This window comes from Leiobunum rupestre, chromosome 2 (assembly GCF_980474605.1).
Source record: "Leiobunum rupestre chromosome 2, qqLeiRupe1.1.hap1, whole genome shotgun sequence".
Classification (NCBI taxonomy): Eukaryota; Metazoa; Arthropoda; class Arachnida; order Opiliones; family Sclerosomatidae; genus Leiobunum; species Leiobunum rupestre.
Genome location: NC_143385.1, coordinates 4,065,949 through 4,090,844, shown reverse-complemented (window position 1 = coordinate 4,090,844; position 24,896 = coordinate 4,065,949). Strand labels below are relative to the sequence as shown.

The window sequence follows — 24,896 nt, the reverse complement described above, 5'->3', positions numbered from 1 at the left end:
ACGTCTTAATATCAGTTCGTGAAAGCGTCGGATGGATTTTTAACTCGTACCCTCCTGCTTGGCAGGCTATTATTCTACCACAGAACCACCGACACATGTTAAGCAATTTAAAAGTTAGAAATTCAGCTTAAGCGGAAGCGTATATTAATAGTGTTAATTTCATGTTCGATTTCAAAAATATCGCAGACGATTTAAAATGTTGCCTCTTGTCTATTGAACAAAAACAAGTACGACGATCGAGATTGGAAAACGGGTCTTTCTGCTTGTTCAGTGAGTGATCTACCACCGCACCACCGACACATTATTTTATCACGATATTTATGGAAAGTCCATATTCCTTTACGGTTTTATGAACATATTAAAATTAATTTATACGATAGTAAATGAACGTTAATAAGTTTAAAAAAGTCAATTTATTATCTAAGATTTGTATTATTCATAGATTAAATTAAAACTAATTGAATACATATGAAATACTTTTGTGGCCAGTAATCGAACCAAAGTCTTATATTTAACAGGTAGATATTTTGCCGCTAAGTAATTGACTTTTACCTCAAACGGTTGTAAATACGCTACTACGATATTTAGACAAACAGCATTTAAGAAAGTCCGTGTTCCTTTATTGCTTCTTAAACTTATTAACGTCAGTTAGTTCTATATTTTTTAAATATTAAAAATTAAATTAAATTAATTATTTTCAAATACAGTCGTTGGCAGGAATCAAGCCTGGGTCATACTCTTAGCAGGTGGATCTTTTCCAGCTGAGCCATTGACTCTCACGTTTTCAAACTGAAAATAAACAATATCATTGACAAAACAAGGAGGAATAACAGGAGAAGCTGAAATTTGTCGCACTTTTCAGTACAGTATGACAGCCACGTGACGTTAGCACCTCCTTTCAAAATGAACTTACTTTGCCCAAAGGCTGAATCGGCCCTTCTACTATTTCTCCATGTATATTTTGACTCGGCAACTTGTTTTATTTTATTTCAATCAGATATCTCCTGTGGCGTTCTGATAGTAATTGCAATAAAAATAAACATCTAGGCTAATACCCTAGGCCCAAGTCAGCTAGCAACTTTCAATACCTTTAAATTAAATTGCCTAGCAGTGTGGTGGCAAGCCCTTCGTGTCACGCGAGCCAAAAGCTCCCTACACTCACTGTAACCGTTAACCTCAACGAGTTTTAATGGAACGGGGAAACAAAAGAACTAAGGGTGAAACACCTCTAACAAGTAGGACAAAAACTGGCAAACTCTATGCTGATGATGGAAGCATTAGTTCGGAGCTTCCACCCAGTGCCACATGCTGGGATTGATCCCCACTTTCTGCGAGACAAAGGTGCCAACCACTCTGACACCCTAAATATTTTAGAGTAAAATATATATATAAACTAAATTTATCTAGATGATTATTCATTTCCCAATCCTGCTAGAGCAAATTCCTCGGAGCATAAACCTAAAACAATCTCCCTCTGATGTTTCAAAACAGAAACTAAAATAAATGCGATGCTTAAAATTTCGTATACTAATTTTATAAAATTTTGATAAAGAGATAAACATATTTTTAAAGCAGTTAGTCCCACAGAGTGTAACTATAACATTTAATTCTGAAGTGAGAAGTACAGTTGGTTAAATTTTAGCCGTGACATGATTGGCATATTATCACAATTTTCTTTGAAAAAGCTTCCAGTCTGAAAACGTACAATGTGCTTATTTAAATTTACTGGCGTGGATGCTCACTTGTCAAACAAGAAAGATATTTCGAACTTCTGGCAATGATTAAAATATTGAACGATAATCTTGTCTGGTCAAATGTGTTTTTTTGGACTGAATGAAATTGATAAAAATTTCATTGCATAGAACGAAGCTCGACAGGACGCATCCGTACACGAAAATCAAAACAATTTGTTGCACTTCGGAAAATCCTATTGACACTACTTCTGTTGCAGGAACATGCCACGTTATTTCCTCCATGATGTAACGCTCTTTCAGGTTCAAATGTGAAAGTAATTTGTTTTCGAACCAATAATTAATTCTAGGAAACACAATAAAATAAATATATTGTTTTATAAATAAATTTTAATATAATTTTTTGATTCAGAGAATTATTAATAAGTGCCATTTAATTTAAAAATTTAATTAAACAAATGTTTTATAGAAAATAATAATCAGTACTAGATACATGTTCATTGATTCTCAGACAATCTATTCTATAATATATTCCGCAATTAAATTTATTAAAGTTCATATGCACTGCCTCCTACAAGCGGTGATTAAAAACTAGTTGCACGTTGTATCTTTTCCGTCTGACGTCAGAGAGGCTGACACTTAACGGCGTTCCCCCTGCTTGTACAATGCGGAGTTCGCGTAGCAGCGGCTGTTTTTTATTATTTATATTTATTGAATTTTTACATTTATATTTAATTTTCATTCGTTTTATATACTAACTTTTATTTAAGAAGTCAAAATAATTGAATATATATTTATCTACCCAGAAATTTTGCAATAGTACGGTTATACTTGCCCTCAGTCAAAATGGGTTAAGGTTCTGCGTATGGATGTACAACTTCAAATTGAACGCCTGGAATTGGTTTATTTCGGTTTCCTTTTCATAGAAAAGCGGTATTGAAAAAATGTATTACAAACATTTTACTGCAGAATTTCCAACCAACGAAAGCCTCGCCAATATGTCAATTACCTTTTGAAAAGGAATGCTTTGAGGGAAGTAGTAGTGTGGAAATGTTATGATGTGTAGGATTCAGTGGAAATATACATCCCACACTTAAACCCGATGCTTTGCCCAAAATTGTCTTCTCCACAAACATGTAAAAGATCAGCGTTGAAGGAAAGAGGTTGCCTTATTTTCATTGACTTAAATTATACGATAAATCTACATGATGAAACCATGCCATATATTTTTAGATTGTTAAATAGTTGATTATTCAAATTAATGGGGCAGATAAAGTTGATAATTCAAATGAGGCAGATAATTTATGTGATTGAACTAATAAAAACTAGGAAAATTTACTTGTACTATTCACTTTCGAGACTTATCAATCTTTGTTAAATCTAGGAGCAACAAACACAACACCCCACACAAGGAGAACGCAACTCGTCAAAAGTCGTGGATTTTCTTGTGTACGTTTTTCATTGGCTAGACGCTTTAGCGCCTGCTGCCGTCGGAAGGGGAAAATTCGTAAATGGTCTCCCCCACCCGCCCGTAAAACGTTCAGCGTAAAGGCTTGTGACGCTCACCCAATGAAATTCGTACACAACCCTTCGTTAGCGTGTTTAAAGGTTAGCTGCGTTCTGCTGTTGCTCCTAGGTTAAATGCTTCTCACGTAATGGAACAAGAGTCAAAATTGTTAATTTTTATTTCAAATTGATATTTTCAATTGAAAAGTAATCTGTAACTTGTTTTATTTATTACAAAAAGAGAATTTCGACGGTCAAACTGAAACCTTGATACATCCTGAACTCAAAACTAAAGGCATTCAAACTATTTCTGCGACAAAAAATAATTTAAAATAATTTACTCGCCAACAATTACCAAAGAGATATGTATAAAATTTAATATTATCTAAGAGTTTGAAATTATTTTAGTAATAATTTCAGTTATATTCAAACTGAACCTTAAATTACATCAGCTCTATAAACCCAATGTAGAATTGAAATAACTCATGAAAAAATTGATATTGAGGACTCTGATTTATCCGAATCTGAGGCTGGCGAAGAATAGTTCCAAGAACCTAAACTTGATAATGTCAGAACTTTCTAAATAACCAAAACCAAAATTAATTTAATTTAGATCAAAGTCGGAATCTAAAAAGAAGGATCTTCCACAGTATTTTTAACGAAAATATATATTGTTTGAAAGCTGTTTGTTGAATCTTTTTTAACCCCTTCCATTAGCAATATCCCTTTAACTACTCTGATTAAACGTATTCTTGGAATTATGGTAACTATTGAGTCTGAATGTATTAACCATCAAGAACTTTGAACAGCCAACCTATAAGTGGATTGATGCCTTTTGGAAATTTATTTGCGGTGCCTTCGATACTTTTTTCTGGAAAACTCACATTTCCTGTTATTAAAATGTTAAAATTTAGGGAAATTTCGCTCATTTAACCTTGAACTTTCTTCAAAGTGCAAAATTTTGATCTAGTCAAGCCTAGGAGGGGTTATACAATCGCCGTGTCTGTCTGTCTGTCTGTCTGTCTGTGTGACTGTGTGTCTGTCCTGCGAACGCGTTCGCATTTTCGGGGCAAAAGGTAATCATTGCGTTACTCGAAATTTCTGCGATCGCAGTTTCTCGAAGGGTTGGCAAAAACCACCGTGTGACGGTCAGCGTTAACGGATTGATTTGCGGTTGGCTTTGGTTTGTTTTTTTTTTGGTCAACGCTCACCGTCCTGACAGTTTTAATTCAGTTTAATTGGATATTTCGTTATTGTGAATGTTGAGTTCGTGTTGTGACTGTTGAGTTCGTGTTGTGATTGTTGAGTTCGTGTTGTGATTGTTGAGTTCGTGTTGTGAAAGTTGTGGGTGTGGAGTTTGTTGTGAATGTTGAGTTTGTGTTGAGAATGTGGTGGGTGTGGAGTTGGTTGTGTTTATGTTATGATGGTTGTGGATGTTGAGTCCGTTGTGTTTGGGCGTTTTCTCTCCAACTTCTTCTTTATGACTTTGGGACGGACTGAGTGCTGAGTGTTATGCAACCTCTCAACGTCCAATGGCAGGGGTATTCGTCTTTGTATAAATTCGCGACTTTTTGGCGCTGGCCGGGAATCGAACCCGGGTCTGCCTCGTGCAATAGATGTACTCTAACCACTCAGCCACCAGCGCTTGTTAATTTACGGTGTTTTTCTAAAAAACAGGTTTGGCGAATGTCCTTTACAAAATTATAACGTTAGGTACTATAAATTATTCTACATCATTTTAAATATTTTTAAATTAAATTATTCTACATCATTTTAAATATTTATAAATTAAATTATTCTACATCATTTTAAATATTTATAAATTAAATTATTCTACATCATTTTAAATATTTATAAATTAAATTAATCTTATATTTAATTAAATATTTATAAATTATATTAATCTTATATTTAATTAAATATTTATAAATTATATTAATCTTATATTTAATTAAATATTTATAAATTATATTAATCTTATATTTCATGAAATATTTATAAATTATATTAATCTTATATTTAATTAAACATTTATAGATTATATTAATCTTATATTTAATTAAACATTTATAGATTATATTAATCTTATATTTAAAAAAATATTTTAGTATTTTAATGTAAAATTTGATCGTGATCAGGAATTGAACTAAACGGATTAATACAATATCTGTATATATTTTTTATTGAAAATTGTTTGTTTATTCTTTGGTACGGTTTTTTGTTTTGTTTTAAATTTTTGTTAAATTCTTAACAAAATTTCCTATAAAACACAAAAAGTAGTTCATTGTTACCTTTTAATAACGCTTAGAAAAAGGATAATTATTTAAAACTCCCGCGGAAACTATATCAAACTAATAATATAGCGCCACCGTGTGTAGAACTATCAATCAAACCGGGTAAAAAATATAATCTCTTCAATTTTTCGAACTTTAGTCAAATCTCGACGGGTCAAACAAAACACAAAATAAATGTTTATAAGGCCGTTGCCGTCAATTTAAAAGATTCAGTCTTTCTTAGTTCTTGGCTGTCAGACGAACTACTACAGGACGGGGTCCTGGTGTCGGTCAAAAGTTATGAGGTAACTTTGCGGTTTTAATTAGTTTGTTCGGTCATCGGTCAAGAAAAGAGTTAAATTGCGTTTCGCGTTTGGAACGTGAGTGAATGGACTTAAGTGTATGAACAGTGCGTGTTTAAGACTGAAAGTGTTAAAGTAATTGTTAACTAACTCAAGGCAGCTGTAAGATCAAATTGATTTTTATTATTTTTTAATTGGAATAACCTAATTATACCCTTGAAATTATCAACTCAACCTGTGAGGCTAATTAAGTAGATTGGAAGTAATTAGTAGCGAACAGCTCTCAGCTGTTAATTAAGACAGAGCTTATAGTAAGGTAGTTCGAATTTAGTTAAAATTACTCAGTATAATTTATGATATTTACTTAAGTGTAAGTGTGTTTTGGTTTATTTTTCAATCATCATGAACTAAGACAAATCTTGTCTTAGACACTTGAGTACCAGTTCGGTACAATTACGTAGGAGGGATATATATTGTCGGGTTATTGAGGGATGTACTAATTTTCGCATGCAAACTCTTTTTGCAAACTTTACGCAAAATTTGATATTTTCAGAAATAGCCAATAGTTTGCAAACCAGATACTAATATGGGCAAGGTTTTTGCAAACTTTTATCAGATATTGATATTTTCAATTCTATTTACCTCAGATATCAGAGTTTGCAAAAATGTACTATTTTGCGCAAGGGTTTTGCAAACTTTTCTCTAATATTAGTATTTTCAATTATATGTACCTCAGATATCATAGTTTGCAAAAATATACTATTTTGCGCAAAGTTTTTACAAACTTTTCTCTAATATTAGTATTTTCAATTATATGTACCTCGGATATCAGAGTTTGCAAAAATATACTATTTTGCGCATGATTTTTGCAAACTTTTCACTACTATTGGTATTTTCAATTATATGTACCTGATATATCATAGTTTTCTAAAATATACTATTTTGCGCAAGGTTTTGGCAAACCTTTCTCTAATATTAGTATTTTCAATTATATGTACCTCAGATATCAGAGTTTGCAAAAATGTACTATTTTGCGCAAGGGTTTTGCAAACTTTTCTCTAATATTAGTATTTTCAATTATATGTACCTCAGATATCATAGTTTGCAAAAATATACTATTTTGCGCAAGGTTTTTACAAACTTTTCTCTAATATTAGTATTTTCAATTATATGTACCTCGGATATCAGAGTTTGCAAAAATATACTATTTTGCGCGAGGTTTTTGCAAACTTTTCTCTAATATTAGTATTTTCAATTATATATGTACCTCAGATATCATAGTTTGCAAAAATATACTATTTTGCGCAAGGTTTTGGCAAACGTTTCACCAATATTGGTATTTTCAATTATATGTCCCTGATATATCATAGTTTGCAAAAATATACTATTTTGCGCATGATTTTTGCAAACTTTTCACTACTATTGGTATTTTCAATTATATGTACCTGATATATCAGAGTTTGCAAAAATATACTATTTTGCGCAAGGTTTTTGCAAACTTTTCTCTAATATTAGTATTTTCAATTATATGTACCTGATATCATAGTTTGCAAAAATATACTATTTGGCGCAAGGTTTTTGCAAACTCTGATATCTGAGGTAAATTGAATTGAAATTTTCAATATTGGTGAAATATTTGCGCAAAATAGTATATTTTTGCAAACTATGATATATCAGGAACATATAATTGAAAATACTAATATTAGAGAAAAGTTTGCAAAATTCATGCGCAAAATAGTTCATTTTTGCAAACTATGATATATCAGGAACATATAATTGAAAATACCAATATTGGTGAAAAGTTTGCAAAATAGTATATTTTTGCAAACTCTGATATCTGAGGTACATTTAATCGAAAATACTAATATTAGAGAAAAGTTTGAAAAAACCTTGCGCAAAATAGTACATTTTTGCAAACTCTGATATATCAGGTAAATATAATTGAAAATACCAATATTGGTGAAAAGTTTGCAAAAACCTTGCGCAAAATAGTATATTTTTGCAAACTCTGATATCTGAGGTAAATAGAATTGAAAATATCAATATCTGATACTAATTTGCAAAAACCTTGCGCAAATTAGTATCTGGTTTGCAAACTATTGGCTATTTCTGAAAAAAATCAAATTTTGCGTAAAGTTGCAAAAAGAGTTTGCATGCGAAAATTAGTACATCCCGGTTATGGATGAAAGTTAAATCTAGAACGTTCCATAGACTCTTCTGAATAAAAATAATCATTAATAAGTTTCCATAATTCTGGTTGCCATTATTTTCTAATCACTCGCCCACAACATTACAGTTCTGGCAATCCCGAATCAAATACATTTTCGATATAACGGCGACGGGAAATTATTCTCGTAAATTTATCGCGCGGCCTTAGGGAATATTCTTTTAACAAAATTTCGATAAACTATCGTTTAATTAAAATCGGCCCGATTCCGTTAAAATTATAAACCAAAAAGGGAACGGTCGTTATAATACCCTCTGTAGATATTTCTTTCATTAAAATTTGCTTTGTACTATATTCAACTGATAAACTAACTCACTGTTGTAACTACTTAACTTATGATATTCTGAATAAATTAAAATTGGTCGTTTCGTCTCAATTATTATAATTACAATTTTATACCGGGCGGGATAGAACTGGGATAACATTTTTAACAAATAACTCTAAATTGCGGAGATATATCTTTAAGGGTTATCTCGATAAATTAATACCACAAGGGACAATTCTTCCGAGGAGAGGTATATTTTGGCTTGCCAACTTGTATAGCGTTGGAAAACAGAAAAAAAACCAAGTAATGAGGAAATGCAGGAAGAGGTGTACAAGGCACAGAATTGATTGAGATGCAAGAATGGACTCCCCTGTGAGAATAAAGTAAAATTGACCCGAAATGCTTAGCGTTATTTTTGGCTCAGGCCACAATACAAGACTCGGATCATACAATTTAATGAACCTGGAATCTGAAGGAATTGTAAATTTTTAACTGATGCAAGTAAGGTGACATCCCTTTTTATTTTGTAAAAGATATTAATTAAAAAAGTGGTTTTTTGACATATTAAGTGTAATGAAGTAAATTCATCCAACGCAATGAAACTTGAAGGACTGAAAAAATTTAGGAAATAATGAAGGTTTTGGAAATAAAATGATATGAGTGAAACACTCTAAAGATTATTTTGTTAATTTAGATGAATCCTCGCTGCATTACACACAAACGAGAACTGTAAACAACAACAAAAAGAAACTGCAGAGGGGAGCCCACAATTTAGAATTCCAAAGGCTAAAAAGAAGAATATGTATTATCAATTATTAAGGAGGATCTCACATGTGGTACATAAGCTAATTAGTTATTTAATAAAACTTACCATCGTGGTAATGTAATGATTTCCTATTATCAGATTATGTAAATGAATTAATGCAACATTTTTTGGAAAGGAGTAGAGTTTCACTTACATACAAAATTGCTGAAGAGATGCTTAAATTAGAACCCATTTTAGTACCGCCTCAAATGTCTAGTACGTACGAGCACCATGAAAAATTAAGTTAATAGAGAAGCATGTTTCAAGGTTAACTGTTAAGTAAAGATTAACTTATTTATTATCTAGTTCATTATATACATATTCACTAATAGTATGTAAAATAACTAGAATAACTGGAAATAAATAATTTCACATAAATGTCTAGACTTTAAATAATGGCCTACAATTTTCACAAGTATACATGCAATAACGTACATTTATTACTTTATGATGAATAAATAACATTAAATATAACTAATTTATCACAATTTATTTTAAAGGTATTAAATTAACACAAATGAAAATTAAAAATTACTAACTTTATCATATGTTCATTTAAAATTACAAATATTTTTTTACTTAGTTAAAACTGGGTAAATGATTTATACCAACAATGATAATTTTTAATGAGGTTATGACTAATATTACAAATAATATAAACCCTAATATAAGCACAACCTTGTTAAATAGGATGCATCCGAAAAAATGCCGATGTATAAAAAACAAAACACAATGGTGTCGTACGTTTAGCCAACTTGTCAGGTTGACTAAAATTGCGATGCCTCAATAGTCCGTCAGTGGCCAATAAGTATATTGAGTGAAATACGACTCTGCCGCAAGTCTGCCCTGAGAAAAAGTAGCGGGGGTCGCGCCCCCGCGGTGAAATAGAAACAGGGGCAACTCGCCCCCGCTGCCCCCGTGGTTGGAACGCGTCTGAATGTAAGAGTCAAGGCTAATACAAAAATTATAATAAGCGTTCATAAAATTGTTATAAACTTAATTTAGGGGCAGGGCAAACTGGTTCCACAACTCTATTGCGAAAACCAGTGGTGATATAAATTCATCTTATAAATTGTCGATATGCTTTATATCGGTTTCTCTCATAACAGTCCTAAAATGTAAACGGTTGTTAATAATGAAAATTTAAAAAGGCAACTGCATGAACGTGTATACCTACTCAGTTTGATTTAAACGGCGTGCGTTTCCCCAAGATTTACGCATCTCCCGGTTCACGTAAGAACGTAAGATGTGTACGCAGTGTTTAATACCTCCTCTTCCAAACAGCTAAACATGAAAACTCTGTGGTGAATTATGCAAAAGTAATTGACTGGTGTTGATTTGTGAGAGACGTTGGGCTGCTCCGCACAACACATTCCAATGCACTCGGCATAATGTTGCAGATATTACAAATACACACAATAATGTAATACTTTGAAATAAATTTATAGTATGAAACAATTTTGAGTCAATACTTGCCATTATTTATCTATGAGCCTATCTGATCAATTGTCATTAATATCATCATCAGCATCATTATCGCTCAATATTAAAAAAATTATCAAATCGACCTTAAGATGAAAATCAATTTAAAATTATGTAATAAAAAGAAACATTAACAAAATAAATATCAAGAAAAACACTTACATTGAAAAACTTGGAACAACGCAGTTTTCATCTATTCTCACGTCACGTTGTTAATGGGCTTTTTGAGAATTATAGATTACTATACCTAGCATTCTAATTTATTTATAATGACTTATAAATAGATATTTATATTTTTTATTATTTATTTGAGTAAGATCTATCCATCTAGTTAGCTATTTTTGGTAGTGCACATAAACTTTAAAAGACTTTCATATAACTTGATACATTAAATATTTATCACAATAACGATGGAGAAATTAGAGTTGTAATTCGGAATATTTTCCGCAAAATTACCGAGGCCTATTTTTCAAAATAGTTTTCGTTACATGATAAGCTTAATAGTGTTTGCAAATTTAAATTTCGTAGCAAAAGTAAAACTAAACCTATAGATTAGGCTAGAATAAAAACTTTTAAAAATAAATAAATTTTTCAATTTTATATTTCCGATTCTCGGATAATTTTCTACAATAGACCATTCTATAAAATACTACTTATGTGGTTATTTACTTTTGTGTATAAAGAGGCAGAAGGTTGGCCCGATTTTTCATATACCAGGGACCCTCAAAAAACATTATCTGGCAAACCTGCCAATTTAGTTGTCCGAATAAAAATCAGATTTTTCATCAAAATCCTACTCATTTAACGTTTATAGTTTTATACAAACCATTATAAATAGTTAATTAACTATATCTCATTGATTTGTAAATAATTCAGTTAAGGACTTACTATATTTTAAAATATACTATCTTCACGTAGGCTACCTCAGCTATACAGGGAGTTAACTAAAAAAAGATACAGAGCCAATTAATCAAAATGGGTTTTATGTAACAATTTGAAATTTACAGGTTACATAGAGGATGCAGGGGGAAAAATGTCAATGAAAATTTCAATGACCTTGAACCTGGTTTTCAAGGTCATTAAAATTTTATCTCGAGAACCATTAGGATTAGAAGAATGGTTCCAAGTAGAAATGTGTTCTACGTTTAATTTTAAGTCTAAACAGCTTTGACCCGATCTAATTTGACCAATGGGAAGCCGAGAAATGTAAGACCAAAAACCATAAGGTCGTGTGTGGTATTCTAATCAAGACACGACATTTAACGGCTTATAAATCGAAAACTACCAGATCTAATGTATCGAAATTGTCGTGACACTCTAAACTGAGTGAGGGAGTTCGAAATTTGTAACTTATGATGACCTCGAAACATTAGTTCAAGGTCATTCAACATTTATCTCGAGAACCATTGGGATTAGGAGAATGGTTCCAATTAGAAAAATGCCCACCAAGGTTTTTTAAGCCAACTTACCGTTCACCTGAAGCAAATAAACCAATAAAACTCCAAAATAAACGTTAATTAATAGTTTTAAGACGTACCAAGTATTTTTATTAACTTTTTTGAGTTTAAATGTTTTAAACACAAAAGAAACGACACAAATAATTTAAATAAATAAATAAATAATGAAAAAACTGAAGATTTACTTTCCCAATTCTGCCTGAGCTTCTCTGGTACTACGGCGAGGATTTGCATTAAAATACGCTAAGACATCGACGTTTATTTTGGAGTTGTATTGGTTTATTTACCTCGGGTGAAAGGTAAGTTGACTTAAAAAACCTTAGCGGGCGTTTTCCTAATTGAAACCATTCTCCTAATCCTAATGGTTCTCGAGATAAATGTTGAATGACCTTGAACTAATGTTTCAAGGTCATCATAAGTTACAAATTTCGAACTCCCCCACTCAGTTTAGAGTGTCACGACAATTTTGATCCATTAGATCTGGTAGTTTTCGATTTATAAGCCGTTAAATGTCGTGTCTTGATTAGAATACCACACACGACCTTATGGTTTTTGGTCTAACATTTCTCGGCTTCCCATTGGTCAAATTAGATCGGGTCAAAGCTGTTTAGACTTAAAATTAAATGTAGAACACATTTCTAATTGGAACCATTCTTCTAATCCTAATGGTTCTTGAGATAAAATTTTAATGACCTTGAAGACCTGGTTCAAGGTCATTGAAATTTTCATTGACATTTGCCTCCCTGCACCCTCTATGTAACTTGCAAATTTCAAATTCTTACATAAAACACATTTTGAGTAATCGGCTCTGTATCGTTTTTTAGTTAACACCCTGTATTTTGAAAACAGACTTTTTGGATGACGCTTCATAATTTACTAATCAAATAAGACCAACCACAACCAAAATTTAAAAATTAAAGTATAATTACGTTTTCAAGTCCAACTGAAATAACGTTATTTGTTCTTGGTGAAAGTGCTTGGTCGGTTAAGGTAGGAATTTCTAGAAAGGTCTATTGGGGTAATGATCATGAAACTTTTCGGAATTTTTTCGGAAAATTAAAAATTTTAGTGGAAATAAATGTGCTTTGTTGTTTTATGATTTGTGGAGCTTTAGGCAGAAGCATGTCATTTTATTATCGATGCACCTTTCGTCAAAAGCGTAAAGAATAAGATTACTTCCGGTCACTTTTATTTTCTAAAAGCGTAGAAACAATTGTTCGAAATATATCACTTACAAAGTGTTGAAGAAGGACTTAATATTGTGACACGATGAACCCTCGTAAGACAGTGGAAACACCAGGTAATCTTCATAGATCGGGTTTGAAAATTTAATTTTGGTAGCGCTAGTATAGTCTTCTTTTTCTTCCAGTAAAAATGGTAGTAAAATAAATAAAATGTACTTCATGAATATATGCACTGAATTTGAAGGAATATTCTTAAAATATTCTGCATTGATAAGATCATTTTTCGTCCATTTTTCTTGTTGCAAGTTTGTTTTTAGGTAACGAAATGCTGCTTTAAACTTGACCTTGTAAGACAAATAAAAAATTTCAAAATGGATAATGGTCATAAAGAAGACCTTAAAAAAGAAAAATACCAAAACTTTACTTAAGCACTGCTTACGTTTATTTGGATAATTCTTTCTTCCGCACCGTTTCTCATATATTTAACAATGTAGTCAGGTTTACTTTGAAGGTCTTCAATTTCCATTACCGTTTCGTAAGAGGTGACACTAAATTTGGAATTCATATGGGTAAGTATTTCGAAATTTATGATCGTAATTGCCAGAAACCAAGTAGCTAGAACAGCTCTTAACTTGATGTAAACCCTACGTTGTGAAATTGCTAAAAATAAAAATATTTAAGTGTTTAGCGCATTTAATTATTCTAGGAACTAACTGAAAAGGAACACAGAATATTGGGATTTGAAATTTGTTAATTCCACAAAGTGGGAGAAACGATTTACATTTGGCAACCTAATTTTAAAAGTTTATTTCAAGATAGTAGCAAATATGATCTGGAGTTGGTTAAATCATGATATAAGTAACGGTCCCTTAATACTGAATTTAAACGCCAGATGTAACTTACGTTCCAAAAAAAAGACGAAAAATAAATCCCAGATGGATTCGAAAGCTGCTACTACACGGTTTTGGTTTCGCTTTAAAAATTGAGGTTCCTGATTATTAACTGTACAGTTTGAAGATAGTGAGGTTAAAAAGACAATGGCAAGCAAGGAAAAAACGAAACACAGAATAACCTGTAATAAGTATATTTATGTAATGATTAACTAATAATTAAAGTAAGTTTTTTAAACACTTAATATTTTATTGACCACATATTAAAAGTGAAAAAGATTATTTTCGCAAAAAAATAATTTGACTCAAATTTTAAATCAATGGATTTTATTCGCCTGATATTTAGCGAAAATATTTAAGTCGATACACAAAAGAGTTAGCAGGAGTTAAATAGCACAGCTCTGATTTAAATATTTATTATCTGAATAAACCTCCTTTAATTAAATGGCAACGAAAGTGGAGTTGATGAAAACTCCACCCGTGTTGCCTTCGTGCTATGGCAATCGTGAGCAGGTTTGACCTCGGACTATAAAATTTTATACAATCTGGATATTTTCCGAAATTATTATTACAATTTATAACCGAGAAACAGATGCGAGCGTTTCGATAAGAAGTGGCCATTTTTACCTCTCCGAGGGTACTATGTCCCCTAGGAGGGGTTATACAATCTGTCTGTGGGTCTTCTGTCTGGCCTGCGAACGCGTTCGCATTTTCGGTGCAAAGTGTAATCACTGCGTGCGCAGTTTCTCGAGATCTCTGCGTTCGCAAATTCTCGAAGGGTTGGCAAAACCACCGTGTGACGGTGAGCGTTAACGGATGCATTTGCGGTTTGGTTTGGATGGTGTTTTTTCGCTCACCGTCGTGGCGGTTTGGTGTTTCACGTTTTTGTAGTGTTTATATGTAGGTTGTGAGTGTTGAATTTGTTGTATTTGTGTTCTGATGGTTGTGCATGATGAGTCTGTTGTGTTTATATGGGCGTTTTCTCTCCAACTTCTTCTTAATGACTTTGGGACGGACCGAGTGCTGAGTGTAATGCTACCTCTCAACGTCCAATGGCAGGGTTTCCACCAGTTGTACACGGTATTCGTCTTAGTATCAATTTGCGATCGCATCGGGCGGGATTTGAACCCGGGACCTCCTGCTTGACAGGCGGACGTTCTACCACAGAACCACCGACACTTGTTACGCTTTATTGAAAATTAGACCTTCAGCTTTATCGGAAGCGTATTTAATAGAATACGATATTTTGGTTTAATTGAAATAGAATTGAAATTGAAATTATTGCATCGAAGAAATTCTAATTTAGCGTTTCTCTATTGATTAAAAACAAATGCGCCACCCAGGTTTCGAACCCAGGCCATTCGGCTTGGCAGTCGAGCGCTCTACCACAGAACCACCGATAGCTGCTTAGGTTCACTGAAATTAAGACACGCATCGTAAGCATAATAGGTAATAAAGTCTTTTTTTTATTAATGAATTTAGGAAGGCCTAATCTGGTTTTTTTACGAATGAAATTTTAGAGGTTAAATCTTGTTTTAGCGCAGTCAGCCGAGATTAGAGGGTTAAAGGGTAGACCCTGTGGGTTATCCACTTTGTTAGTTTTTTTGTTATTTATTTACGGGTATTCTTAACGACCTATATATAGTTGTGTTAATTCAAAAGAGATAATTTAACGTTAATTGCTTTAAGAGCTGGCGGTTAGTCAAGTGGCTCTCTGTGCTTTGTTGATGGTAAGGTTTTTGCTTCTTGTAAATATATTTGGTGTGGATATTTGGATATCTACGATTTCTAACGCAGTCAATGATTTCCTGGGTGTGCGAGTCATTATTGGAAATTGGATGGCATTGGTCTTTTTCATGCGGTATGTGCCGCAACGTCAACTGGAAGTCTACGAGCGTTGAAATAAAATGAGCGTTAAAGATGCGGCAAGTATTTCGTAAGCGAGAAAAATACAAATACCATCTGTAGATATTTCTTTCATTAAAATTTGCTTCAACTGATAAACATGTACTGTAAAAAGGGTTAAATTCAATTGTGCATTGTTTTAGTAAGTCTAACTCGCTGTTGTAACTACTTAATTTATAATATTCTGAATAAATTAAACTCGATTGTTTCGTCTCAATTATTTAAATTAAAATTAAAATTTTATACCGGGCATGGTTTGAACCGAGAATACGTTTTTCGTAAATAACTCTGAATTGCGGAGAAATCTTTGGGGGTCGTGTCGAGAAATTAATACCACTAGGGACCATTCTTCCGAGGAAAGGTATATTTTGGCTTGCCAACTTGTTCTTACATGTTTCCGCTAACTTTGACATTAATTTCAATGTGAATTATATTGATTTCTAAAAACGTTACGCAGGAACTCTCCACTAGAAAGCGACACTTGTCGCTTGTGTTGTAAATGATTATGTCATTTAATGGGGTTTAAATAGTTGATATTTTATTTTGTTAATTAATGTGTTTGATGTTTTAATACGTTACTGGTTAGAACTTAAATGTTCGTATTCGAGAGTTTAATATGGGCTGTTAATTAATATTCCACGTTTATGTGTCTATTTTATGTTCATGCTCATATACTCATTAGTTATAAAATGGTGAAGCCGCTAATCATTCTCTTAGCAAGCCTATAGCCCCTGTAGACTGCAACTATCGCCACCTCCAAAACTGAAAGGTAAGCGATCAACCCGGGATGGTTTTCTAATTGTAGCCCTATATTCCTATAGTGGTAGAAAAATCGTATATGGTTAGTTCTGATTTTTTTTTGAATAGACTGTTTGGCTATACAATCTTACGTAAATATCAGTTTGAAATAAGGTCAGGGATCCTGTAATTATTTTTTTAGGATCAGATATAAACATAATCACGCTGGAATAATGATAAATCGGTGAGAAGGCCTGCACACCGCTTTTGATTCTTGGAGCCATCAACGAGAGACTCAGAGGAAACAAGAGCATCGACACATTCTGAAAACAAATATTTAGGTTTAATATTTCGATAAGGGCCGTATTTTGCATTTAGTTGCTGTTCCAATAATCAAGAGCTTATTTCCAGCTCTTGATTATGCCCGATTAAATCTGTATGGTAGTCTAAACAATCGATATATTTTCCATCGTATTCTACAAAGTAATCGGTAAGTAGTTTTACTCAGCATTGCGACATCAAAGTTCTATGAAAAAGAAATAATCGTGCTTTTGCAAAGATTCACCTTTGATAATTCGTCTTTATAATCTGAGTCCATTAGCTCCTCTTCCGTGAAACTTATATATTCCAGGCTGTTTAATCAAGATTCTTTATTAACATTTTATAATGAGGTGCTTTAACGGGCATTAGTATATTTCTTTTCAACAACAATTACAACTTTTAAAAATAAATCGATATCAAAGGAGCTGATACTTCATGGATATAACAATGTTTTTATTAAAAAAATTCCGGAGCATTCAAACCGTGGTCCTTCGTCAGCCGCCACAATCATTAATACTGAACATTAATACAGAAATTTACAAAATTAAAAATCAAAAAATAAAAATACTTAAAAAAACATTTCTATACCCGTTTGATATTAAACAACATTACCCAATGCGTCTAGTACTTTTTTAATTTTTTAATTTTATCCCCCCCATCCTTTTAAGTTTATATTTCCTCTGTCTAAATTTAATTCCCCCTATTTAATTATTAAAAATAAACCCAATGTAGACGATCTAAATAAAACAGGAGTGGTGTACGAAGTTAAATGCAAATGAAATAAAACATATATAGGACAAAGAGACAGTTACAAAACGACAAAACGAACAAAAAACTTGTGTAAAGAGAAAAGATGAAAATAACAGACTTGCAATGTATATAAAAGGTAAAAATGGACATGAAATAGACTGGGGCTTAACAAAAATTTTATGCCAGGAAGAGAGATGGTACAAACGATGTTTTAAAGAGGCGGTATATATTAACGATAGGGGAGAATTAAATTTAGACAGAGGAAATATAAATTTAAAAGGATGGGGGGGGGATAAAATTAAAAAAATAAAAACAGTACTAGACGCATGGGGTAATGTTGTTTAATATCAAACGGGTATAGAATTGTTTTTTTGTACTTTTATTTTTTGATTTTTGATTTTGTAAAGTTCTGTTTTAATGTTCAGTATTAATGATTGTAACGGCTGACGAAGGACCACGGTTTGTAAGCTCCCGAAAAAAAATTATATCCATGAAGTACCATTTATAACAATTACAACTAATTGAATCTGCGAAACAATAGGGAAATTAGAGCATTTTACTGTATTTGAATGCTTCTGAATTTTAAAAAAATAGCTTAAACTACCTCAGTTAAACAGGGTGTTTCACAAAAGTATTTACCAAATTTACAGGCGTGTTCTAACAAGGAGTGAAAAAGGTCCTAAGAAATGTTTTCCTAAATTGAACCGTATAAAAGTAATTGCCCGTTATAAATTGGGCCCCAAAACGTTGAAAAACGCTTAAACGTGCAGTTTCTATTATTTCTTGGACAAAATTGTTTCCTTTTACTAAGCATTGGTTTCTTATCTTTTTCGATAAAAACAAAACTAGTATCAATAGTGCGTTATTAAAATGAAAAAAGGTATGCTACGTGTAGAAATACGTTTTAACAATAACAAGGTGTTTCTAAAGCCAGTTTCACACTTTGGTTGGAAATTGATTCGAAGCGATTCAAATCGATTTCAAAATAAGGTGTGAAGAGAACTGGCGCCGTGGATGCTTGTTGAAAACTCGGTTTTAAGTAGTTAATTCGCGAACCAACTCGAAGTGGGTTTTGAAACTCGTTCGTGACGTCAATTCATTGTTTTTGTCACGTGACCAGCCAATGTACGCTTCTCACCTGATATCGCACGATTGTGCAATCTCGTCAAACCTTCCTGGCCACGTTTTTATTTTATTATGTATTTCATCGGATGATCGGAATTATTTAAAGTAAATATCAGGGAAAGCTTAAGATATTTATTTGGTATTACTAAAATATTTTGCACTGTAATGGCAGCGCAGTCGCCTGATGGAAATGTTAAGGGACTTTTAAGTTTTTTCAAAGATTAAAAAGTGTAGAACAATTATCCTCAAGTAAACGAAATGAAGCAATATACAAAGAAATAGTTTAGGATTTAAAAAAATGGATTAATTTGTACTGTAAAGCTAGTGCTCGGATTTCGATTAATTTTTATCCATGAATAAAATAAGCCCGGCGTTATTTAAACAATATTTATTTAAATAACCAATAGTTGAATAAAAATGATAAAAAGTTTGAATAATCACGAGTGAATAAGCCTATTATTTAAATAAAATAAACAATTATTTAAATAAATGCCACTTTTTTCCAAATAAATGCTTGGTTGCGTAAAAACATAATTAAATAAGTCAAAATGATATCTTTTTTACCAACGTTTGTTAAATAAATCGGAAAATTTGTGAATAATGAATAAACAATTCCGAGCACTGAGTACGGGTCAATGTAAAATCGTATCAATAAAGGTTGACGTGAAAGAAAATTATGTTAATTTTGTGAAGAGATGGAAGAGCTGTGGGGCTCCAGGTTAATCTAAATATATATTAGTATTTAAAGAATTGATTAATAAAAATTCAAAGAGTTTTGATTTAGGCCAACAGCGGAACCCTTCTTTAATTGGGACAGTTTTAAGGATAATGAGAAAACAATAATGATGATAATAACAAAAGTTGTTCGTTGATAATTCGTTGAAAGAGAATGGAAGAAACCATTTTATGTGCTTATTTTTGTCATTTAAATATTATACTATATTACTATCAAATCAAATCAGAATATAAATAAAATCCTCAATATGTATGTGACCCTGAAGAAAATGAAGGTGACCAATCGGCAAGAGATATTTTATCAAATATGCTAAATTGCCAGGAATCTTATGATTCTGGAGACCATGAAGAGGAAATACTGAACACCAGAAATAAAAAGTCATGGCCCTTCGACTTAAAACAAAAAGTATGTAACTATATTGAAAAATGTTCATTTAATAACTCTCTTAATAATTGTTTTTTCGAAGCTCGATCATAATAATCAGCAGCAAACTTCTCAGCGGCTATTCTTATTTCATCACTCGGGTAGTTAAAAGAGAGAACCAAAACTTTCCGAACAGCTTGGCAAAACTGTCAACATTTTATTCAATATTAAGACAGGAAAATTTGACAATTTTTTATTTAGGCTTACTCCGTGAAATATAACTGTGCTACGGGCATCATAAAAGATATTTATTTTAGTGCGATATTGTAGAGTGATATGGCAACTCTTTTCACTACCGATATTGGTTTCCTCATATATGTTATTTTTACCTCTCCGAGGGGACAAAGTCCCCTAGGAGGGGTTATACAATCACCGTGTCTGTCCGTCTGTCTGTCTGTCTGATTATTCGTGCAAAGGTTTATCATTGCGTTCGCAATTTCTCGAAATTTCTGCGTTCGCAGTTTCTCGAAGGGTTGGCAAACCCACCGTTGACGGTGAGCATTACCGGATTGATTTGCGGTTGGCTTTGGTTTTTCGAACATTTCGTTATTGTTATGTTGTGGGTCGTGAATGCTGAGTTCGTGTTATGACGGTTGTGAGTGTTTAGTTTGTTGTGTTTGAGTTTTGATGGTTGTGCAGTTGAGTGCGTGTTATGTCGGTTGTGGGTGTAGAGATTGTGGTGTGTCTGTGTTATGATGGTTGTAGATGTTGAGTATGTTGTGTTTGTATGGGCGTTTTCTCTCCAACTTCTTCTAAATGACTTTGGGACGGACCGAGTGCAGAGTGTAATGCTACCTCTCAACGTCCAATGGCAGGGTTTCCACCAATTGTACACGGTATTCGTCTTAGTATCAATTTGCGATTTATTAGCGCCGGCCGGGAATCGAACCCGTGTCTGCCTTGTTCAAGAGATTTACTCTAACCACTCAGCCACCAACGCTTGTTAAGTTACGGTGTTTTTCTAAAAAACAGCTTTGTCATTTACAAAGCTATAACGTTAGGTACTATAATTTATTCTACATCATTTTAAATATTTATAAATTATATTAATCTTATATTGAATTAAATATTTATAAATTATATTTATAAATTATATTAATCTTATATTGAATTAAATATTTATAAATTATATTTATAAATTATATTAATCTTATATTTAATTAAATATTTATAAATTATATTTATAAATTATATTAATCTTATATTTAATTAAATATTTATAAATTACATTTATAAATTATATTAATATTATATATAAATTATATTAATATTATATTTATAAATTATATTTATAAATTATATTAATATTATATTTATAAATTATATTAATATTATATTTATAAATCATATTAATATTATATTTATAAATTATATTAATTTTATATTTAATTAAATATGTGAGTATTTTACTTTATTTGATCGTGTTCAGGAGTTGAACTCGGGTCGCATCGTTACAATGCAGATAGTTTACCGCCAAGCCATTGACTTCCTTTAAGCATATAAAAAGTAAAGAAACCATTATGATAAGGCGGTTTTTTACCTTTAAATAACGCTTAGAAAGAGGATAATTATTCAAAACTCCCGCGGAAACTATATAAAAGTAATAATATAGCGCCACCGTGTGGAGAACTATCAATCAAACCGAGTAAAAAATATAATATCTTCAATTTTTCGAACTTTAGTAAAATCTTGACGGGTCTAAAAAACATGAAATAAACGTTTATAAAGCCGTTGCCGTCAATCTGGAAGATTAGTCTTTCTGAGTTCTTGGCGGTCAGACAAACTACTACAGGACGGGGTCCTGGTGTCTGTCAAAAGTTATGAGGTAACTTAGTGGTTTTAATTAGTATGTTCGGTCTTCGGTCAAGAAAAGAGTTAAATTGTGTTTCGCGTTTGGAACGTGAGTGAACGGACTTAAGTGTATGAACAGTGCGTGTTTAAGACTGAAAGTGCTAAAGTAATTGTGAACTAACTCAAGTCAGCTGTAAGATAAAATTGATTGTTTTGTTTTTTTGAATTGGAATAACCTAATTATACCCTTGAAATTATCAACTCAACCTGTGAGGCTAATTAAGTAGATTGGAAGATATTAGTAGCGAACAGCTCTCAGCTGTTAATTAAGACAAGAATTTATGGTAAGGTAGTTCGAATTTAGTTAAAATCACTCAGTATAATTTATGATATTTACTTAAGTGTAAGTGTGTTTTGGTTTATTTTTCAATCACGAAGAACTAAGACAAATCTAGTCTTGGACACTTGAGTACCAGTTCTGCACAATTACGTAGGAGGGATATATATTGTTGGGTTATTTATGAAAGTTAAATTTAGAACGTTCCATAGACTGTTCTGAATAAAAAATAACATTTATAATTTTGCATAATTCTGGTTGCCATTTTATTTCTAATCACCCGCCCACAACATTAAATTTCTGGCAATCCCGAAACAACTAAATTTGCGATATAACGGCGACGGGAAATTATTCTCGTAAATTAATCGCGAACCCTAGGAAATATTCTTTTAACAAAATTTCGATAAACTATCGTTAAATTTAAATCGGCCTGATTCCGTTAAAATTATAAACCAAAAAGCGAACGGTCGTTATAATACCCTCTTTAGCTATTTCTTTCATTAAAATTTGCTTTGTATTATATTCAACTGACAAACTTGTACTGTAAAAAGGGTTTAATTCAATTGTGCATTGTTATAGTACGTCTAGGTATGACCATCCGGTGAATGAGAATGAAATTCTCATTCACCGGAAGGACACAAAGCTGTTGCTTGGCTCCCGCCGTTCACCCGCTCCTTTCCCCCATTGCTTTCCTCCCTTTCTTAATCACTAAAATTTCTAATCACCAGATTCTCTCTCTCGTTCACCAGTTGCTTTCCCCCACAACCATTCACTGGATACTTTATCTCTCTCGTTCACCAGTTGCTTTCCCCCATCCCCATTCTCCAAAATTAGTTTTGCTCGTGCAGATATCTGGAGATTAGATTTTACCCGTTTGCTTATCGCTTCCGAACCCTTTTAATTTCTAGGATATAAGCAATAATAACAAGTTATTTTCAATTTAATTAATTTTTTATTTTATTTTAGAACTTTGTTTACATGTTAGTAGGTACTATCAGGTATTCCATTAGATGGTTATCTTGTACATTACACAATGAAAACAAATTAAAGTAGCTAAGTTTACAGGTTAATTGATTATCTACGAGTAAATTAGTAAAATCTTGTAGTACTTCCGAGGGTGATTTAAAACAGCCAAAATAAGATTTTACTTGATGGTACGAATTAAATTGATCTGGGTACAAAAATAAACCCTCGAAAGGTTTTCCATATAATAATTCGTGAATTTTTTTAAGGTTTTTAACAATAGCTAAGTACATGCATTCGATAACATTTTTATGTTCGTTTAAAAGATTTATTTCAAACCGAATAAAATCAATTTTTTCTTGGAACTCACCGATTTCGCGAGCTCCCAGATCCAGAACATGACCGTAGGCTGAGTTCAATTTGATGTTGTTGGTCGTGGCGACGACGGATACGTTGTTGCCGTGATAGTCGATGATGTTGTGGGTTAGAGACGATGCTCCGGTTTGCGTAGCGGCGAAAAGCTCTCCCCAAAGAGAGAGTAGATTGGTGAAAGCTTCGGAGGTCAGGAACAGAATATTTTCGTTCGATTTTTTGAAGAAGAGAACTTGTAATTTTGATCCGTCGAAACCAAAAGAAATGTAGACTGATCCTCCTAACGTGATTTTTATGTTGATACGTCTTTCTTGGGCCCTGCGTTTGGATACGGTATGCGTCTCGGCTATAGAAAATGAAAATGTTAAGCCTTTGTCTATTGAAATAGTAATAGTATTAATAAAATAATGCTTACCAATAGATCGTTTTTCCATGTTTACGGTAGATGGCGGGAGCAAAGCGGATGCACTTCTTTTCAGTTCAGCGTCTCAGAGAGAAATGACGCATGGGAGATTAATCAGTTCCTATCTTGTTGAGATTAATTCATCACGTGATCTAAACTTCAAATAACCCTCAAATTCTATCGGCTGTCTCTCTGAGATAACAGTTCTAGACACTCGAAATTAAACCGTCTCGTGCTCGAAACTGCATCTAATTATTCCCATTGACGTAACATATTAATCCACTTGGGAGAAAAAAAACCCTATTGTAGTTTCCTATCGAGAGCTTGTGATGCAATCATATCCTAGAAAACAATACAATTAATAGAAATTAACATAAAATTAGTATACTTTTAATACCATTTTGTGAACTACAGTGAAAAAAGTTACAATTTTACGGTAGAAACGTTTTCAAAATACCACAAAAATGAACTCAATTAAGAAAATTGTAATTAAAATAATCACTACGGCTATAATTTTAGAAGGTTGTTTCAGGACGGCGATTATGGCCGATGTTTGTACTTCAGTGTCCATAGCGGAAATGAAGTTAAATGGAATATTTTGCGTAAATAAGTATAAATTTTAGCATAACCCTAATATATTCTCGAGAACTGAACAAGTTCTTTGGGAATAAGAGATAAGCTTACTATCTTCCCCTAGACCCTATATAAGGGGGGTGCCTGAACCGGGGGAACGTCACTCTATTGTTGTTCTTTGTGCGTCTAGTACCAGGATTTTTGTCGCGCGCTCTCTCTCTACGTAAGTTTATTTTGATTTTTTTTTATCGTAATTTTTGAATAAGGTTTAAGTAAATTGGCATTAAAATGAAAGGTGTACAATACCCAGAAATTAATTTAGTTGATACCCCGAAAATGATAATAATCGACTCCCCTGAATTGATTGATATAACTGA

At 32.5% G+C, this 24,896-nt stretch overlaps 1 protein-coding gene across 1 annotated transcript; it reads right to left on the bottom strand.

Moving 5' to 3' along the window:
• Nucleotides 1-720: 720 nt before the first annotated feature.
• Nucleotides 721-24,109, bottom strand: LOC149955557 (uncharacterized). The gene is made up of 3 exons (XM_090166682.1): nt 23,959-24,109; nt 23,318-23,889; nt 721-789 (listed from the first exon to the last, which is right to left on the bottom strand). Exons 1-3 carry the CDS (start codon nt 23,975-23,977, stop codon nt 721-723), a joined length of 660 nt encoding a protein of 219 aa, XP_090022808.1. The 5' UTR covers nt 23,978-24,109.
• Nucleotides 24,110-24,896: the final 787 nt, after the last annotated feature.

Bases quoted from the DNA above. Each gene is read 5' to 3' on its own strand.
- LOC149955557 (XM_090166682.1), bottom strand. The intron at 790-23,317 runs GTACTACAAGAT...GTTTATTTTCAG, and splicing joins GTTTTAAATCACCCTCGGAA to TTTGAAAACGTGAGAGTCAA.